Genomic DNA, 19,646 nt, shown 5'->3' on the forward strand with positions numbered 1-19,646 from the left:
CTTGTTACAGCTGATGCATTTTATAATTTTAAAGTTTTCAGATCCTTTCAAATTTAAAAATTAATTATATTAATTATAAATTATATTTAAAATATAAAAATAAAATTTAAATTGAAATAAATTTTATTATTTATCCTTTTTTTGGAATTTAGATATATTATATATTAATATATAGAAATTAAAAAATAGAGAGAAAAAAATTCTCATCATCTTAAATGTAAAATTTTAAGAAATAATTATTTAAATAAAAAATATTAAAGATTAGATGTTTATTAGTTTATTAAGATATTTTAAATTTTTTAATTACGTCCCATATTATTATACCATATATTTTCTCTGTTTTAAATATAAATATATTTTGATTAAAAAGAACTGATTTAATTTGTGTTATTCTTAAATACAGAGATTATTCTTTTATTGATGTAATTTTTAAAACGACTTTTTACAATTGTAATAAATAAGTATAATTTTAAAAAATAAATTAGTATTAACAACAAGAATTGCATTCATAAGCCAAAAGTAATGCATATCTGTTCTTGCAGAATCCTTAAATAATTCTTTGCTTAAATAAAAATTATATCATTTAAAATACAAGAGTATAATATCAAAATTTAAAACATAAAAAATTGGAAAATATTAAAATTATGTTATTTAAGTTTTATGTTTTTAGTTCTACCAAACTAAACTTTAGAGTCGAAATGTTTACATAAAATTAGAAAAGAAATAAAACATCACTAAATGTCAATATACCTAAAAAGTAAGCACGTATGAATAAATAAGCAATGCCAAGTCGTTGTAATATAAGTTTGATTGAAATGATAGGAAATAGAAAGTGTGCTATTGTAGAATGTGGGAGGTTTTGAGAAAAAGAAAAAGTGGGTACCATCTTTTGAGAATGTAGTTTGTTTTTAGCTTTTGCTTTGCAATTCTTTTTCCAAAGTGGGAAAAAAGGGGAGTATTTGCATTTGGCATTAGCCTTGGATGTGTGTGCCACCATGGAAGTCATCACTATGAGAGATAAAAAAGAAGACAAAGAAGAAGATGATGAAGGGAGTTGCGACACGTCTTCTCCCACCTCCCCACCTTTCTCTCCTTAGCAATTTCTAGGGCTAGGAGGACTACTATTACTTAAAGGAAGCACTATAACCACTATTCTAAACCCTATTTCATCCCTCATCCATCCCTCTTCCACATTCATCCGTCCCTTGGTCCGGTCATTGCTTTGACAGATGAGGCATGTGGCCCGCACGTTGGCCCTCTGGGCATCTCCACCATTCACTAGAAGCTTAGCTAAGCTTGGGCTAGACTAGGCCAGGCAAGCCTCCTATGGCCCATCACCCCATCCTCTCTGACACCCAGGATATTCTCTCTTTTTGCTCAAATGATTTATGTACCTTGCTTACCTCCAAATAAGATAAAAATGTATTAATAAATCAACCAAAAGTTATAAAATGCAAATAAGATAATATGAATGAAAATATTCGTGGTTGCATGTTCTCAGCATGTTTGAAAGTCAAAAGGATATGTATAAAAAAACAATAATCAAACTTCGATTTGACTTGATGTTACAAAAACGGAAATGTTTCTCTCCAACAAACTATTCAATGCACGTATTTCAACAGCGTAGTATATGAGAAATTTAGATTTTGAAACTGGTCACATGTCTCCTCCTGTGGCAGCAATTTAGATTAGCGTGATCAGCCATGGATTAAGAAGCCTCACAGTGAGTGAACTAACCATCACTACAGTGGATACTGACATTGACGAAGCGTTGTGTGAGTTACGAACTGACAGTAATGTGGGTGTCTGTGTGTGTGTGTGTGCACTCTGTGTGAGTGTTTGTTTGTGTGAGTGCTTATAATACAGATATAAGGAAAATTCCAGGGAGTGTGAGAGGGTGGATGAGGTAACTGATGATGATGCAGCACGTGAAAAGGTCAATGGCGAAGCTTTAGAGTGTAACTTTCCAATCTATGTATGTGAAGCTGTGTGTGTAAGAGTGTGAGTGAGTCCCCGGTGGCAAGGACTTGGTAAAACTGTACGAGAGATGCTGTTGGAGGTGTTTTCCATGGATTGCGGAACTCTCATCCTCGCTGCTGGCTGCGTGGCTCTCCTTCTAGTCTGCTGCCACCGTGACCTGGAAAGACTCCCCCACTACTGCAGCTTTGTCCCTGCAACACAGCCTGCACCATGTTGCTGTTTTCCGGGTGATGATGTAGAATTGGGGATTTTTTCTTTTTTTCTTTTTTTCCCCTTACCGTGAGCTGTTCCGTGAAAGTTAGTTTCATGTGCAGTAAAAGAGCACGGGCAGACGAAAGAATATAAAAGAAACGAGGAAGGAAACTGACATTGAAACTGGAATCTACTTAAAAGTGTCTTCCTGTGCGTTGGTAAGATTGCCAGAAGGCCCAGATGAGTGCATGTTGGTTGTGTTTTCTTTTAGGTCATGAGAAGAACTTTTGTCTAGTTTCTTAGTAGACCCACACGGGTTCTGCTCCGAAGTAGTGTTGTGAAGAAAGGTCATAATGGAAAATATCGGTATATTGGGACTTTGGGGGTTCCAAAACAATCAAGGAGAAGACATTGCTTTCAACTCCTTTGTAGATTTGAAGAAGTCCAGATGTTATGGGATTCAAGGAAAAGACAAAGAACAATAAACACACACTTACGTGTCTCTGCCGCCACAAGCATGGCATCGAAGCTCTCATTTTTCGTTACATTATCAAAATCAGCAAGTTTCGGGAGCCCTCATCTTGTCAAATAATCATAAATATGATACTCCACTAGCTAGATAACCAAATGACCACAAGCACGATATCCACGAATTCTCAAGCGCAGCAACCTCCCAACATTTTTATTAAGTTCGATTCTGCAGGCTATCGATGGTGCTCTCAAGTGGTCTGCACAACTGGAGACCGAATTGTTTGCTAGAGCTGCGAGAAACGCAGGTGTAACTTCGAGGCTGATCTTGCATGTAACCTGACCCATCGGCTCATCAAATGTGGTGGGCCAAGGGCTGGTGACGACGACGACGCCGGCCAGTGCTGACCAGCCGGCCAGGGTTATAACAAGAACGAATTCGAAACAAACAACTATCACCGTCCGTAAGGACAGAATATAAAATACACGTGGAGATCAAAATGTGCTTTCCTTTCGCTCTACTTCATGTACCCGGAATCACTGCAGTACGAGCAAAGACTGTGGAGAGTGTGCAGCAAAGAGATAAAGAAAATTGAGCCATCTGACCATGGCCCAACCAACATGGCCCTTGTTGTCAGGCGTAAAGGCTCGAGTCCCCGACCGACTAACTGCAGCCGTCCTAATGTAAAAACCTGCAACGCCTCTACGAAGGTATGGAATGCTATTTCTTGCAAGCCATTTTGGGGTTTCTGTCAAGGCCCCACCAATCCAGCCCACATCCGTTGCTGCCTCTGCCACTTCACCTTTCCGGTTCATGACAGGTCCAGGCTCCTGCAGACCCATCCACTTTCGGCGTGACGAGAATCTATCTCGCCAGTTTCTGCTCCATCGGCAGCAAAACATTGAGCTACAAGATTGATCCGTGTTCAAGTCCAAACCTGTAGACAAAGCCGATCTCCAATTCCAGTTCATGAGACTTGCCAATGTAGCCTCGGTATGAGCATTTGGGGTTTCTGTGATTAGAATGTCTCAAATGGAACACTGTAACATGTCAGAAAAGAGATCAATGTTCCAATTTGGATTCTGTATTTTTTCTGCAGCGAGATTATGTAGCTCTGATTTACATCTTCACTTTTTTTTCTTTATTGCGATCGATTAATATACCACACCAGCACAAGGAACTGGCTCGGACTGTATTTAATGTTCTATTAATTCGGAAATCATTTTAATTGGCAGTTTGTTCTACTTTCACTGTGAGGTGAATAGTCCGACACTGGGTCCTGTCCAGGTCTAAGGAATTACAAGTACAGTGAATGCTAGTAGCGGTTAACTGCGTGCTACTGAGGTGTGTAATCTGGTGTACTTGAATTGATAGTAACACCGTCCAAAACAGCCCACGCTTGCTGGCTTGAAAGGGGACTAGGTGGTCCTCTTGAAAATTACTGCTCACCTTTAGCCCCCTGTATATAGCATTATGTTTGAGAGTAACATATTGCTGTGAAAAAACAAAACTGGGCCACCAAATCACTGTGAAAAGGAAGAAAGAGTTCTGAGATGCGACAATATGACCGGCCATGAGAGTTGATACAGTGGCAGCAATTGTCTAAGATCACCTTGGCTTGAAACTCAAGGTTTGATCGGAAGATTCTAGCCAACCAAATCGAATTCGTACATTACACACGTCACTCAAGTAAGCAACATGGGTTAACACCCACACTCTGATTATGCACTAGAGTGCCGTTTATAAAATTCGAGAATCTCGTGGAGGCAAGAATCAGCTTGGGCCACGGCACAGTAAACCTATTCGTAGCATCTCAAAGAAATTTCAGATTTTATAATCATGCGTAATTAAATAATCAATGAGTAGACACGTCGCTTGTGGTCACTGGCAACTTTGTAATGCCATTGACATTTGGATAGAAATTGGTTTCCAAGGCAGATGATTCTCTTCGCAACTACAAAACAAAGCTTCGGATATGCGCTCATGAGAATTTAATATTGATTTGGAAGTGTAATAAATTGTTTAACGTGACAGTAAGTACTAGTGGGCACGACAAGTCTGCAATCGACACAATGGCTGGAGTTACACTTTGTGAAAATGCTTCCTAAGCAGCACAGAAGAAAGAACATCGCAATTTCACAGTAATATTTATCATTATCAGTATTTCTTCTAGTAGTTGATTGTCATGCATAGTGAGTTAATCTGATACGACATGAGACTACTTGAATCTAGATTGTGTGTACATGGGGGGTTGGGATCAGAAATTGTTTAAGGTTAAAACATGGTCAGAAGTTATAATTATCTCATTTGATTGGCTTCGTTCTACCAGGGTTAGTGATGATGCTTTGAATCTCGACATGAAACTAAGTCCAGAGACATTGCACGTACGCTCTGCGTCTGTCGAAAAGTGCACCACGCTGAGTACGCACCCTGTGCATGCTCATTCTTGTGACTAGGTTGAAGTCTATCATGGGATGTTGGACTATCTACACAGGGCAGCATTGCTTTACCCCAAGGATTTTAATGGGTGCAGTCTTCGATACTTTCCGAACAGCCAGGGAGTCAGCTTCAAGATGATGCGAACACTGTTTCTGGAACAATAGCACCTCTAACACAGTCAGTGTGACTGTATGCCCAATTAACAAAACCTTAACATACAGAGTAACAGTCCGATTTGTATGAAACTCATTGACAGCCTGGGTAACAGGAAAAAATGCTCTACGCAAGGTTAGTAAAGTCAGCGCAGGATAGAACTTCAGTTAGACTCAGCTGCGTCGTCGGAAGTACCTCCAAATAGCACCGCGTAGGCTACCCGGTTGGAAAAGAAATAAAGAGGAAAAAAGTAAATAAATTACTGAGGAAAAAGAAGAGATAGAGAAGGGATAGTCATTAAAATTTCAGTGAAAGAAAGTGCAAGCAATAGATCGGAAGATTCCTGTCCGAACAAGAGCGAAATTAAATGTAGCTGAAATTGGGGGATTAATCTGGAATAAAATATGGCGAAAGCAAGATGCTTCCAAGGGGAGCAGAGGGACGACTGTCGTCCTATATATGTTTGTGCTCATCACCTGCACTTAGAGTCTGTCTGGCAGCCGGGTTGTGTCAGTTAGCGCATTAACTTCCGCAGCATCGCCCATTCTTTAAGATCCACAGTGCTGGTATCAGATCGCCAGTAGCCAAACAGTCTTCTCTATATCATTTCTGAGCTTAAAGATGTCGTTGCAGTCTCAATTGTGCGTGGCAACCATTTCTGTCCACAGAGGCTAACACTGATCGAGTTTCTATTGCGGAGCAGGCTGTGGAGCGGCACTAGAAGTGAGAGGGGGAGGAAGGGCTTGTTGAGTGCTCGGATTTCGGGAGCAAACCATGGCAAAAGACGTGGGCGTGGAGCCTGGGTTCCCCTCCAAGGACTACACAGACCCACCTCCTGCGCCTCTCATTGACGCATCCGAGTTTGGGCAATGGTCCTTCTACCGAGCAGTCATCGCTGAGTTTGTAGCCACTCTTCTCTTCCTGTACATTACCATTGCCACCGTGATAGGCGCAGTCCGAAATGCTGGCTGTGATGGGGTGGGACTTCTTGGCATCGCATGGGCTTTTGGAGGCATGATTTTCGTGCTGGTGTACTGCACCGCCGGTATCTCAGGTACACGAGGGCTGATCATTACAAGCTCAAAGTCGTCGATGAGCTCTTTGGAAGACTAGCAGAGGACCACAGATTGAATCCCAGTGGTGAACCCTCCAGAGTAGATTACAATTGCTCTCCGAGCTAATTTGGCTGCTACGTGGTCTTCATTAAATTTCAGAAAACAATTATAGTGAAGGGAAAACATTCAGGGAACTTGTTGAGTGATTTCATGCTCTTGCTGACGCTTACTAAAATTTTATGAACTTTTCTCTGGAATTTGACAGGAGGTCATATTAATCCAGCTGTTACGTTCGGCTTGCTGTTGGCACGCAAAATCTCGCTGCCCCGAGCGCTTGCCTACATGATCGCGCAGTGCTTAGGAGCTATCTGCGGTGCCGGTCTAGTGAAGGGATTTCAGACTGCTTTCTACATGAGGTATGGTGGAGGCGCAAACTCTGTGGCCGCAGGGTACAGCATCGGCACAGGACTAGCCGCCGAGATCATCGGAACGTTTGTTCTAGTGTACACCGTCTTCTCTGCCACAGACCCCAAGCGCAATGCTCGTGATTCTCATGTGCCGGTAAGACTTCAATGCACTAGACCAGCGATTGTTCTAGGTGTTAAGCATGGGGATCTGTGAACACCGACGACGGTGTCTCAAGTGATAGACGCTAGCAACATGCGTTAATTCCCAAAGCGACCTTGTGGGTAAAATTTGGGACCTGCCTGATCGCAATCAGCTCGTACAATCCTTGTGTGGACCACATGTGTGAGGAAGCCTGCGTTTTGTGTGTGAGTGTGTGTGTTTTAGCGCTGGTCAAATGTCACACTGAGTGGGATTCTTTGCTCCGCAGGTGTTGGCTCCTCTTCCCATAGGATTTGCGGTGTTCATGGTTCATTTGGCAACTATTCCCATTACCGGAACTGGAATCAACCCAGCAAGAAGCTTTGGCGCCGCTGTCATCTACAACCGCAGCAAGCCTTGGAATGACCACGTAAGTTGACCAGTTATCGTCGTGCTGCTGTCATGAGCAAAAGCTGTAGGACCAACGAACATGTGCTTGCCATCACTAACGAACACCCTGTTTTAGAAACTTTTGACTAAGTCTCTGTGGCTTCTGTCGATTACCGGAGACGGTGTGGTGAACTGACTGATTGGTAATGTGGATTGTTGAACATTGTGCAGTGGATCTATTGGGTGGGTCCATTCCTGGGAGCTGCTTTGGCCGCCGCTTACCACCAATATGTGCTTAGAGCTGGTCCTTTCAAGTCTCTGGGCTCCTTCCGCAGTGCCCCAAGTCACATCTAAACGTGACAATCTGCATCTCCATGAACCAGCCTTGGTGACTTGCATTTTGGAATAATCAACCTTTTATCTTGTTCTTCAGCATTCCATCCTCAGTCGATTGTTTTTTTTTTGTGGTATGCTAACTTATGTACGTGAAAGTCGATCGACACCGAGTGACCGAGCTCTCAACAATTCATCTTGGCTGCCGGCGGGACTCCTGCAGTTTTGCTTTGTTTTCTTTTTTCTTTTTTCTTTTATAATTATTGATTTCTTTTCTTCTTTTTTTCTATTTTTTTCCTTTCTTAGAGAGTATGTACGTAGGGCATGTAATCCTGACGTTCTCTTGTAAACAGAAATCAGATTTTAAAAAGCAGTTTGTACTCCCTTGTAAAGATGGTTAATCTTGGTATTTTTCAGCTTTTCCGTCTGTATCTGAGTGCCATTGTAGCGGTTTAGTCCGAGTTCCGGCACAATTGTGTAGCTGAACAGCAGCTTTCGTCGGTGGTTGTTGCTCGTATCTGGCTTTTGGTAGTAGCTCAAATATTGGTAAACCATATAAGTTGCAGCTGGTGTTGCCTCTGTTTGGCTGTCGACGTTGGATACAATGCTCTAGTGTGAGGGATCGTACGTCGACTCTTGTATTGATAGATTTCTGTGAAGAAATAAATCGGTTTATACTTCATGGTCCACATCTTGTGCTCTGGCTTGCTCAGGTTCCAATCCTTGAGCTTTCACTTTTCTGTTTCTTAAAAAACATGAACACGGTTTTTTGAAAGAATTGTCGAACAAATTCGGTGGCATGAAGGGCCTTCATGTTCACACCACAATGTGTTATTGATTTCCAAGCGTTTGAAGTTCTAAATTAGTTGCAACATGCAAATTCCTCTTCTTTTGGTATTACACCACAAAGGTAAGATGAATCAGAGCTTGTAGCCCATGAATACTAGTTTAGTTGATGTCGAGAGGAGTTACCCAAGCCACAGAATTGCAACCTTACCTGCAGAATTTGCTCCATCACTTGCTTTGTGCATGGCTGACAACTAATGCATGTCACAGTGGCCAACTGCAATTACTTACAAAGCCACCAATCGATGTTCTGGTGGGATCAAAAGCGCAATCTGTTTACTGTCTCCCTTCGATCTCACCTCACATCTCAATAATGAAATTCGTAGAAAATTGTCAACCACATAATTTCATTCAGTATGATTGTGCAGGTCAGTTCAGAACTTCTGCTCTCCCTCTTCCCCAGAAAGAGAAGAAAATTTCATATCAAACCGATAATCTAGTAATTTGCGTGGACAAAAAATTTGATCAACTTGTGTTAGGGCTTTGTCAAAGAAGTCCCCTCCCAATTTCAGCCAAGTGTATGGTTGCAGTATCTCCTTTGATACAAAATAAGCTCCCCAACATTACCATTTAGAGAAATATTCACGTTTCAGTTCAGAATTCCTCGCAATGAGCTCACCGCCTTTGCATTGTAGGAAGGAGTTCAGAACCATCCGCTCAAACTGTTTCGATAAGATCTCCACGATGAGCATCACACCCCAACGTTCATTACAACCTTCCGAATTGTTTCAAGTTTCCAGTATATCTATTCCGAACTGTAGTGAAGCGCTTCGGCAGGGTGCGCAAGTGGAGACGGAACAAGTCCAGTTGTCTGTTCAGCGCTTTTCGGTGACCAAACTGTTCAAACCAAGAAAAGCTTGAACAGTGTATGTGTGTGCGTGTTCACAGGGCCGTGTAGGATAGAGCTTCCTATGCGAGAGGCCCATAGGTGGTGGCGTACAAAAAAGAGTTGGGGTAGATAACTCCTAGAAACAAATATGCTCACAAAAACGGGTGTTGACCAGACGTGATCCTGATCACCTCTATGCCACGCCATGGCTGTCAGAAAAGCTGGGCTCCACGGTTTCTGAGGGTTTGCATTCGAAGACTGCTGATCGCACCTTGCAAACTGGCCCTGTCGGGTCTGAAAACTCGCAGGGTCCTGAGAGAAAGGCATCCACATGGGGATGCAGTTTTTCATTTCCTCATTTATTAATTCTATTTTTGTTTGTTTTTCTCTATTATTTCGAATGAGATGCTGTCGACAACGTATCTACTAAGGAGGCTCCAACACAGCCACAAATGGGATCCGTGAGCAGCAGCTGCTTCCAGATGTTGATGTTGATGTGCCAGGAAAAGCTGTGCTCATCCTCAAGCCAGAAGCACCCCAGCCTATGAAAGAGCCTGTCCCCGTGCTTCAAGACGTCTCCTCGGAGCAACCACCGCTGTGCACTGAAACTTGCGTTTGCAGCACTGCAGCCCAAGCCAGGAAAGCAAGCAGAGTAAGGCCACTGACACCACAAATCAAAACAGACTTGGGCACTGTGAAATATATAACAGAATAGTAATTTTCCTTTTATATAACATTGCTTGGTCTCGTAGTTTCTAATATCTTACTTCATGGATACCCTATGCCTACTTGGCTTGCTACAGCTGATTATTCATGGATTTATTTAGTCTGTATTGGATGTTGTGTTGGATGCTAAGCTGAATTGGTTCTTATACTAGCAGCTCTTGGTGTCATGCTATGTAACATAAAGTATGTTTCTATTTTATTTTATTTTTATATTTTATTGTTTTATTCTGAGTTATAAAACTTTCACCATCATTCTTTTCAAATTAAGTAATAGTAAGTAATACAGTAGGAGAAAGGAATGGATGAAAAACTTCAAAAAATCCCACAATTGTGTTAAGATTTGTACATGCAGATTTATTCAAAAATTCAATTTTCTTAGAAAGGAGGATGAAGATATATCATGAATTTTTCTTTCTTATTGGAACAATTCAAGGTTCAAAGTCCAAAGTCATGTTCCGAGTCAAAAACTCAAAAAAAAAAAACAAAACAAAACAAAACAAAATAAGGGATTTGTATCTCATTTTTAATTTTTTTTTAATATATATATATATATATATATATATATATAAAGGAAAATGTTAAATAGACCTAGTTTTTTTTTACTGAATTGATCTATCCATGATGAAGAATATGATATTTATGATGAATGTAGTTGGTTTTCATTGGTTTTGGATCCAATAGTAGAAAAATGAATCTAGAGGTCATTTTTTTCATGATGATTAGGGTGGTGGATAAATTTAGTAAAATCCTTGATTTATTTAACATTCCCATATATATATATATATATATATACACTTTTTTATTTTATTTTTCTTTGTTTATAGCTACTCATTCATGGCTTTTGGTTCCTATCAAGTATCTATAAAAAATAAAATAGGTTCCTATCAAGTTTCTGTAAAAATAATATGTGTTTCGAATATTTTTATAGATACTTGAAAGGAACCTATTTTATTTTTTTGTACTTAGTCAAATTTCTATTTTTAACTATAATACATAATATCTTACAGTTTAATTGTATTAAAATAGTAGATATCATATAAAGAATTAAACATAAATCAGAAAAGTATTTCTTCAAAAAATATTTATGTAGTCTAATTTTATTACCATGAAATAGACTTCTACCAACATTCCTTTTTCACATTCTAATTTTGAAAAAGGAATGTTGCCATAAAAAAGCATTCCTTTTTCTAAAATTATTGCTAAAAAAGCATCAAATGCATAGCTCTAGGAAAAAATACTTCTAAACAAATACCAAAAATTCTTTGAAGAATTTATTTTCTTAATTTATATATGTATACACATATTCCAATTATTTGATACATAGTATACTCGCCTTGTTTGTAACATTCATTCAACATTCTCTTTCAATTAATCTTCTGCTTGTAATGCCCTCTTTATGTAAACTTATCAAATTTCTAGATAAAATTCTGCTAGGGCTGATATTTCAAAGCCTTGTGTCATAGTGAAAGAAATCATAATGAACTGCTCATGAATACAGTAGGGAGCCAATAAAATCCCATCATGCCATGAGATTCAACAAGCTTTGCTCTTATTCATGGGCCTTTGATGTGATGGCTGGAAGACTTTGTGGTGCTTAGCAGTGGTTTGTGCTTTCTATGTTCTCATAGACAACAGAACATGAAACCCAGGGTGCACCGTCATCCAGTTGGAATATGTCATAATCACATACTTTTTAAGTTTGTACAACAAAATCATTTTACCAGAGATGCCCTTTTGGGTTTTAATATTCTGCCTTTGTACAAAAATGTTTCTTTGTTTACATATGAAGACAAATCCAGAATCTAAAACAACACACAATGCATTGACTGCATATGCTTGTGTATGTGTATTTATACATGTGGAATTCAATCAAGTTGTGCAACTGTTGCGCATTAGATTATTAGAAACAATAGGGTATAAAAAAATAGTATATTTTGTAAAATAAAACTCATGATAAAAGAAAAAAAATAATTAATAATATATATAATAATAATAATAATAATAATATATATATAAACATATATGTATACAATGATCATACTATAGGTTACAAAATTTTTAAAAATATTGTAAGAAGTTATGTACAAGCATCCTTGTGTCTACAAATGTTTTTAAATTTTGGAAGACTTTTGAAGGGACTTTCAACATTGCACAATAAGGGGGTTCAAACTTGGCCTTTTTGGGAGACATTTCACTCATGATGAGATCTTGAAGTATCCTATGATATTTCAAAATATCCCTTCATACTTCACCAAATCACCTACCTTGCAAGGTGAGTGATTTAGAAATCAAAATATCAAAAAGAGATTGGTAAAATATCAAAAACCATGTCACTTGCCTCAACTTTCTTCCATCTTTGACTTTATACCACACTGCTAACTTACGATGCCTTTATACTTCAAAAACACCAAATACTAAACCTTGTGCGTACATCCTTTTAAAAATTCCCTTTTGGAGTTTAAAACAAATAACTAATTTATCTTTTTTGAGGTCGTAGCAATATTATTAAACAATGGACATCTTATAGAAGACAATGTTAGTAAAATAGACAAGGATCAGAGAGAAATAGAAGAAAGGAAGAAACTGTGCTCCTCCTTGTATACTTCTTTTGATTTATGAAATTCATCATGGAGAAAGGCTCTTAAATAGTCTTAAGTAGTAATTTCTAAGGCATTAAATTCAAATTGGGCAATAAATTTAATAAATTGGTCATCGATATTGTTGTGGAATCTTGTAATAATATTAACAATATTATATTTGTTACCATGGTGGAACCCCTCTTGTAGAAAGGTGTCATATTTGGCCTCGTACTTTACAAAGCATGTATCTTTTTGAAGAGTTGACTAGTATCTTGTAACTTTGTGACCAATACTAGTGCTAATACAAATTGGTCAATCAAATATAGCCACAAAGTTTTCTTTAAAAGTATGCAATCAATCTAACATGTTGGCTTTTGAAAGGTTGAACTTGCTCTTTGATGCCTTGGTCACATAGACAACCAACTGCATTAAGGCTCTAATCTTAGTAGTTTTTTTTTTTACATACCTTTGTAATGTTAAAATTGTGCAACTTTTAGAAATTTTTTTAGTCTTCCAATTAGCTCACAATCATGACATATTCATTTATTTCAAAATGATCTTTGTCATTGTTTGTAGGAATTGAAAACTTCTTTGGAGGTATAATGAATAGTACAAAAGAGTGAAAAGAATGGATGTAGAATATTAAGTTGACATATTATATCAACTTGATATTACTTGATACATCACTAAAATATTAAGTGATACTTCAAAAACTTAAAGACAGTAATAAAGTTTGAATGCCAATATTTTGGATTTGATATTTTTAGTGATCCTAGAAATATTAGGTATTGAATTTCACTTATTGGATTTTATAAAAGTACCAAGATCAAACCTCCCTAATATACCATCTTTAAGTCAAAAGATTTGTTAATTTTATTAATATGTTTATATTATATTAAAATTTTATCTTATTTTTAAAGTTAAAAAATAAATTTAAATTATTTAAATTTTTAATCTTAAAAAAATTATAAAATTATTAATTTATATTATTTATGATTTGGTAAGATTTATCTTTTATTTATATAATATTTTTTAAAATAATTTTTAAGATTTGATATGTATATTAATTATAATTTTAATTAAAAATATACATGTATTTATTTTTGAAATAAATAAATAAGTAAATAAATAACTCTAAATTTAAATTTTGAATTCCTTATAACCACTAATTAATAATTTTTAAATTAATAAATTCATTTATAAAGTTGAATAGCCTAATTTTTTGGTATATATATATATATATATATATATATATATATATTACTTTAAGATTTTTTAATAATTTAATTCTTCAAAGTCAAGGATTAATATATATATATATATATATATATATATATATTAAAATTTAAAATGATGAATTTTGCTACTTTTGTTTATAATACATATTAGGAGTTTACTATTGATAGTTGCAATTTTAATTTAAAAATATATCTCTATAATTATTTTAAATTCATAAAATAATAAATAATTTTAGAAATTGATAGGTAGACATCTTCTTTTATTGCATGGACATCCATTATCACATGATATGGCATTAGGTACCAAATCCCGTCAAATATATGTAGTTTAGTTTGATTAATAGTTTTCATCCATTGATAGTTTTTTCGTCAATTGACTTTCTTCATATTAATTAAGGTTTGAATACTTAGGTGGAAAAAAAAATCTTTGATTAGACATTCTTGTCAACTAAAGTCTTATGAGTGTTTTTGAGAGTGAGAGAATTTATTGTAAGTATTAGCTTGGCTATGGTGATTTAGCCATTTTAATAAAGATTTAGGGTTTCTCTTATTTTCACACTTACACTCTTGGATTCCTCTTTTGTGGTGTAAGAGATAGCTTGACTTAGTTTGGTGTAGATTTCTAATCTTTCTTTGAGAGTATGTTAAGTGGCATTTATATTTGGTTTAAATTACATGCTTTGTAATTAGTTTGTAGTACTTGATGTGTTGTGTATAAGAATATTTGTTTACATGGCATCCTCTTTATTATACATCTTTGCATATACACAATAAATTTTTTATTTAAATTTTAAAAATAGAATAAATTTATAATAAAAATTTATGTGCAATAACTTATGAAATTTTGTTTTAGTTAATTTAATAAAAATTTATGATACATTTCATGCAATTCTATTATTTACTTGAAAAAACTAATAAGATTTATATAAAAGGCCTTTTACAATAAATTTATCCTAAATTATTTTAGTATAAATAAGAATTTTATTATACATATATTTGGAAATGTTGGTACCAAAGAGGAAAAGTCTATATAGTAAAAAAGAGGGGAGATAACTGGCGGTTTTTATAATTATTGCTTGTATTAAGATTCTTTGAAAGGACCTCAAAATTCTATTCTTAAAATGTGCAGTGCTTCCAAACAAAATGATAGGTGTTATATTATTTAATATTTCCTTCTAAACAGTATGTTAATTAACTAAAAGTACTAATTGAAATACTTTTGATATATTTAAGGTATTTAAACTAAAACTAAAGAATGAAAATTTAATAATTTATATCTATTCATTAATATATATATATATATATATATATGCATGAAATCTTGAATAATAATTGTCAGCATGTAATTTTACCCAGAAATTGAATAATTCTTTACAAGTATTTATATTTAAAATTTAAAATTATAATATTTTATTAATATCAGTTTGTATATTGAATAACCAAAAAAAAAATTGCTATAAGATTTTATGAGAAAAAAAATCATCTAGCCAAGTATTCAATGTAATAATAAAATGCTTAATACTTCATTAGAAAACAAAGTTGATATCCAAATTGAAGAATTTAAATTTAATTTTTAATTTAGTAAACTTCTACTACTATATAAATTGATATATTTAATATAATAGAATATTAAAAAAATAGTTCATTTTATTTTTTATACTAACTTTACAATAATCTAGAAACAGACGATTTATTTCCATATGATCTTCAAAAAAATATTTAGCTTTTATTATATATTTTTTGATTTTAGGGCTGGTAACAGATTATACATACACAATTTTATTTAAATTTTAATATTTTTTAATTATGTACGTGAAATTTTCTAAAATTTAAAATTTAAAATTCTTAAATGATATTGCTTTAACATAATCATGTTTTGTTATAAAAATAGTCAATAAATTTTATGACATAAATTTATAAATCACATTACAATTAAAGTTATTTTTTACAAAATTAAATTTAAAAATTCTAGAAGCAGTATTTTTTATAATAACTTCTTTGTTGAGATTTTTTTTCACAAACTATAATTTACAAAAAAAAAAAGAACAAAACAAAACAAAAAAAAAAACAAAACAGAACAAAAAAGCAAATACAAAAAGCAAATCTTGTAACTCCCTGATACCAATATGTGTACAAAAAATAATACAGATGAATATCAAATCATGGAAAAATCACGATATAATTTATCAAAAAAAAGTAAATTTTCAGGTTACAATCATCTTCATACTTTCATTATTTATTTATTGAAAATTATTTTTCTTTTCTTTTTTGCAGAAGAAGATTAACTTTAAAATAGCAAGGAATTGTATTTGTAACTACAAAAGAAATGTGCTTCTATTTTTTAATACTTAACTGAGAAAATATTATATGAGCCACTACAACTGTATAAAAAATCTCATAACTTCTCTTTAATCACATCATGGTTATCTTAAAAACTACTTAAAAAAGTAATAGTTGCAAAGAACTCTACAAGTTGATTAATTGTTTTTTAAAGTAATAGCATCAATAATTTGTAATAATTTCAATGAGGTCCTCCAATTGTTGTCTAATAATTGCACACATCATAAAATTCCAAAAAACTTATGTAATTTCAAAAATATTGTTAGAATGCCTCTAAAGTCTCATAACTTTGAGTGTAAAAATTTTAGTTTTTTTCACAAAAATATATATATATATATATCTTTAAAACTTTCAAGATTTGAATTTTTGTATTTGCTTTGCAACCACCTTTGAATTCGAAAAAAAAAAAAAAAAAAAAAAAATGCCAATAAATTTTGGTACATATTATTCTTAATAGTTTTTCCAAAATTTGTACTAGTTGATTAGTCTCCGAGAAAGAAAATAATGATAATTTTCAAGTATGAGCTTTGATAGGCTTTAGTCTCAACAAGAGAAATAAAAGCCTAGTAGAGAGATATTTTAAATTTGATAAGCCATTTGTTGTAAGATTCCATAAGAGTAACAATTTTGGTAGAAATTAGACAATTCTTAATAATTCTAAATCTTTTTAAATAATTAATACTTTATTAAGTTGAATGACATTTACAAGTGTCATATTTACAAAGAAACAACAATTTTGCTATTAAAAACTTGAAGTTTTGTAGAGTGTTAGATGATACCTAAGATATGATTAGAGCGATGTTTCCATAATGATTTTACATATAAATAGTATTGCAATGTAATTATTTTAAAAAGATGTATGCTTATATATTTATATTTATATTTATATATAAATAAAAATGAAACACTAATATATATATATATATATATATATATATATATATAAGGCATTATCAAATAATAGTTTTAGTAAGAAATTTAGGCAAAATATTTTGAAAGTAAATGAATAAATAAATAAATAAATAAATAAAAACATACAAGATACAAGGATCTTTTTTTAATAAAAAAATCTTACAAAAACATTGTTGTGCTTTGATAAGGGATTTGTTAAACTCCAAAGAATACAATGATGGAAGAAAAATTATACTTATTTAAAACTATTGCTTATAAGAAAATATCTGAGAATCCTTTTAATATAATAGCACATAATATGACTTTATTGCTAGAGACTATCAATCTTCTCAAAGTTCGTTTAAATCAATAGCCTTTTAAAAAATTAAATTAAGTATAATTTAAATTTATGGAAATTTAATTAGAATCAGATAACTATTAATAAGATTGAAAATGAAAGTGAAAATAGATTTTTAGTTGATTTTTTGGTGTTGTAAATGCATGGCATAAATAGAATAAGTGATAAAATTTTTCTAAAACATAAAAGGTATTGCTAATAGTTTAAAAGGTTTGAAGTGGTTTATAGTTAATGACACACAATTTTTTATTATAATTGAAACCATTGTTTCTACTTTAAGAGCTTTGGTGTAATTATTAATATGTATGTATGAATCTATTTACATATATGCATACATACACCCACACACATTCTTGAAACAAGTAGTATTTAATTAAAATTGATGACAATTTATAATCTAAAAAGAAAATTGTATTGATTTTTTTATAAAATAAAATAAAATAAAATGGTAGAAAATTCCAATTTAGATTATGTTCCTTTTGAATATAATCTAAATTGGTAGACATGGTTTGACTCCATTTTTTCAGATATGTAGTGTGTAGCAAAACTGAATCAAACTCTTATAATTCCTAATTTAGTAAATAATGTAGAAAAATTTGCAATAGGTTATCATAAACAATAAATTTTGCAAGATAATAGTTTAAGCAAGTTACATTTTTATGGAAAAAAATATCTTTTTCACATTAGTATGTACAAGAAAATAATACCTAACAAAAACTATGTTTTTTGACTCACTTTTGCATTCTTTATTACAAAATAACTTAATATTTATAATATAAAATAATTTAATATTTAAATTTTAATATTTAATAATATAAAACCATAAATTCTAAATCAAAATTTATTATCTATTAAAATTATCTTAAATTATAAGATTATCCATCAAAAATCTAATACCAACCACTAACATTTGAAAAAAAAACAATTATTGAAAAAAATCAATACTAATTACAAATAGTCCTATATTCATTTTTTCTAGAAAATTCAAGCCACTGCTAGATGTATTTTTGGTTTAATTTTGGCTTCTTTTGCTTCACTTTTGATCTAAGTCTTATAGCACATAAAGCCCTTATTACTATATCAAGACTTATAGTAACTTTACATTTCTTATGCAAATATTGGGAAACCTAAGTTGCAACATCAATACCTCTTAATGTAGCAAATTTGACACATACTCTTTTTTGTACATTTTTAAGTACTTATGGTCTACCACCACTACAAGCTTGAAGACTATGATAGTCTAAATAAACTAACCATAGTAATATTGTGAAATACTTATAATTTGCAAAAAGTATAAGATAAGAAAGTAAATATTAAATTTTTATTAAGAAAACAATCCAATGTGGTAATATAGATGAACTAAAATTTAACTTAATGCACAATAGATGAATAAAGGTCAAGCAAGTTTTTCCAATACTTCTTCATACTTAACACTTGTTTTTCTTCACAAGTGATATGGTTGTCATCTATCAAAAAATCACCACAAAAATGTCAAAGATCATCAATTATATTAAATTCAATTCACAAGTTCTGCCTCTAGAATGTACCCCTAGATTTTGAAATCTAGTGCCAATCTTAACTTTAATGGTCATCTTTAACTTTTACAGTCTCATATTGTGGTATCTAATTTAAAATCTAAGCAATAATTAGATTTAAATATTCCACTTGCTACTAAATTTTATGCCATTAGAAAAAGATTTTGTATTCATATCTATTTTATATGGAATGAATATAAAGAAATAATGAAAGATTTTAATATAGCAAAGTTTAAAATTTTTAGGACAAAAGAAGAAAGTAAAGAATATATACAATTATTTTTAAGCTAATTGGTGAAGGTGATATTAACTAGAGTGTGTAGGTTGAATCTTCCTATTAATTTTAAATTTTATTTTTCCTAATGGCTTTATTAACATGCCAATAAATTACTCTTAAGTGTTAATATAAACAATCATAACTTCTTCAAAGTATATTTTTATGTAGTAAAATACCGATTTTTTTTAAAGTATTTGATTTTATATTAAAAGACTAGATTATGTGTAATCTTGATTCCACTTTGATTGTTGCATCTAATGTTTCTAGGTTTAGTACCTCCAATATGAAGTTTTTAGAATAGTCTCTTAAATCATATGGCTTTATAAGTACAATTTGTTAGGATACAACATTTTAATTCACAAAAAAATCATATTATTGATATTTGTTTACAAGATCACTATAATATGGGTGTATTTTTTAAAAATAAGATATAAACTAAGATTGAAATACAATCATTGGAATCTTATGCA

General features: G+C 32.9%; 1 protein-coding gene across 2 annotated transcripts; it reads left to right on the forward strand.

Annotated features, from left to right (window-relative positions):
* The first annotated feature begins 5,729 nt into the window (after positions 1-5,729).
* LOC112280334 (aquaporin PIP2-1) lies at positions 5,730-8,246 on the forward strand. Of its 2 annotated transcripts, XM_024515716.3 has the most exons (5): positions 5,730-5,799; positions 5,937-6,287; positions 6,554-6,849; positions 7,124-7,264; positions 7,456-8,246. In XM_024515716.3, exons 2-5 carry the CDS (start codon positions 6,008-6,010, stop codon positions 7,576-7,578), a joined length of 840 nt encoding a protein of 279 aa, XP_024371484.1. In that variant the 5' UTR covers positions 5,730-5,799; positions 5,937-6,007; the 3' UTR covers positions 7,579-8,246. The 2 variants fall into 2 exon arrangements, with proteins under 2 accessions (XP_024371484.1, XP_073389057.1); XM_073532956.2 differs by having other exon boundaries at positions 5,730-6,287.
* The last annotated feature ends 11,400 nt before the right edge of the window (positions 8,247-19,646 follow it).

This window comes from Physcomitrium patens, chromosome 3, assembly GCF_059467195.1.
Source record: "Physcomitrium patens ecotype Gransden chromosome 3, ASM5946719v1, whole genome shotgun sequence".
In the NCBI taxonomy this organism is placed as follows: Eukaryota; Viridiplantae; Streptophyta; class Bryopsida; order Funariales; family Funariaceae; genus Physcomitrium; species Physcomitrium patens.

Excerpts from the sequence above, each read along its gene's own strand:
- LOC112280334 (XM_073532956.2), top strand. The coding sequence starts at position 6,008 with ATGGCAAAAGACGTGGGCGTGGAGCCTGGGTTCCCCTCCAAGGACTAC. Across the intron at positions 6,288-6,553 it reads CTGCACCGCCGGTATCTCAG|GAGGTCATATTAATCCAGCT; the intron begins GTACACGAGGGC and ends GGAATTTGACAG. Across the intron at positions 7,265-7,455 it reads GCAAGCCTTGGAATGACCAC|TGGATCTATTGGGTGGGTCC; the intron begins GTAAGTTGACCA and ends AACATTGTGCAG.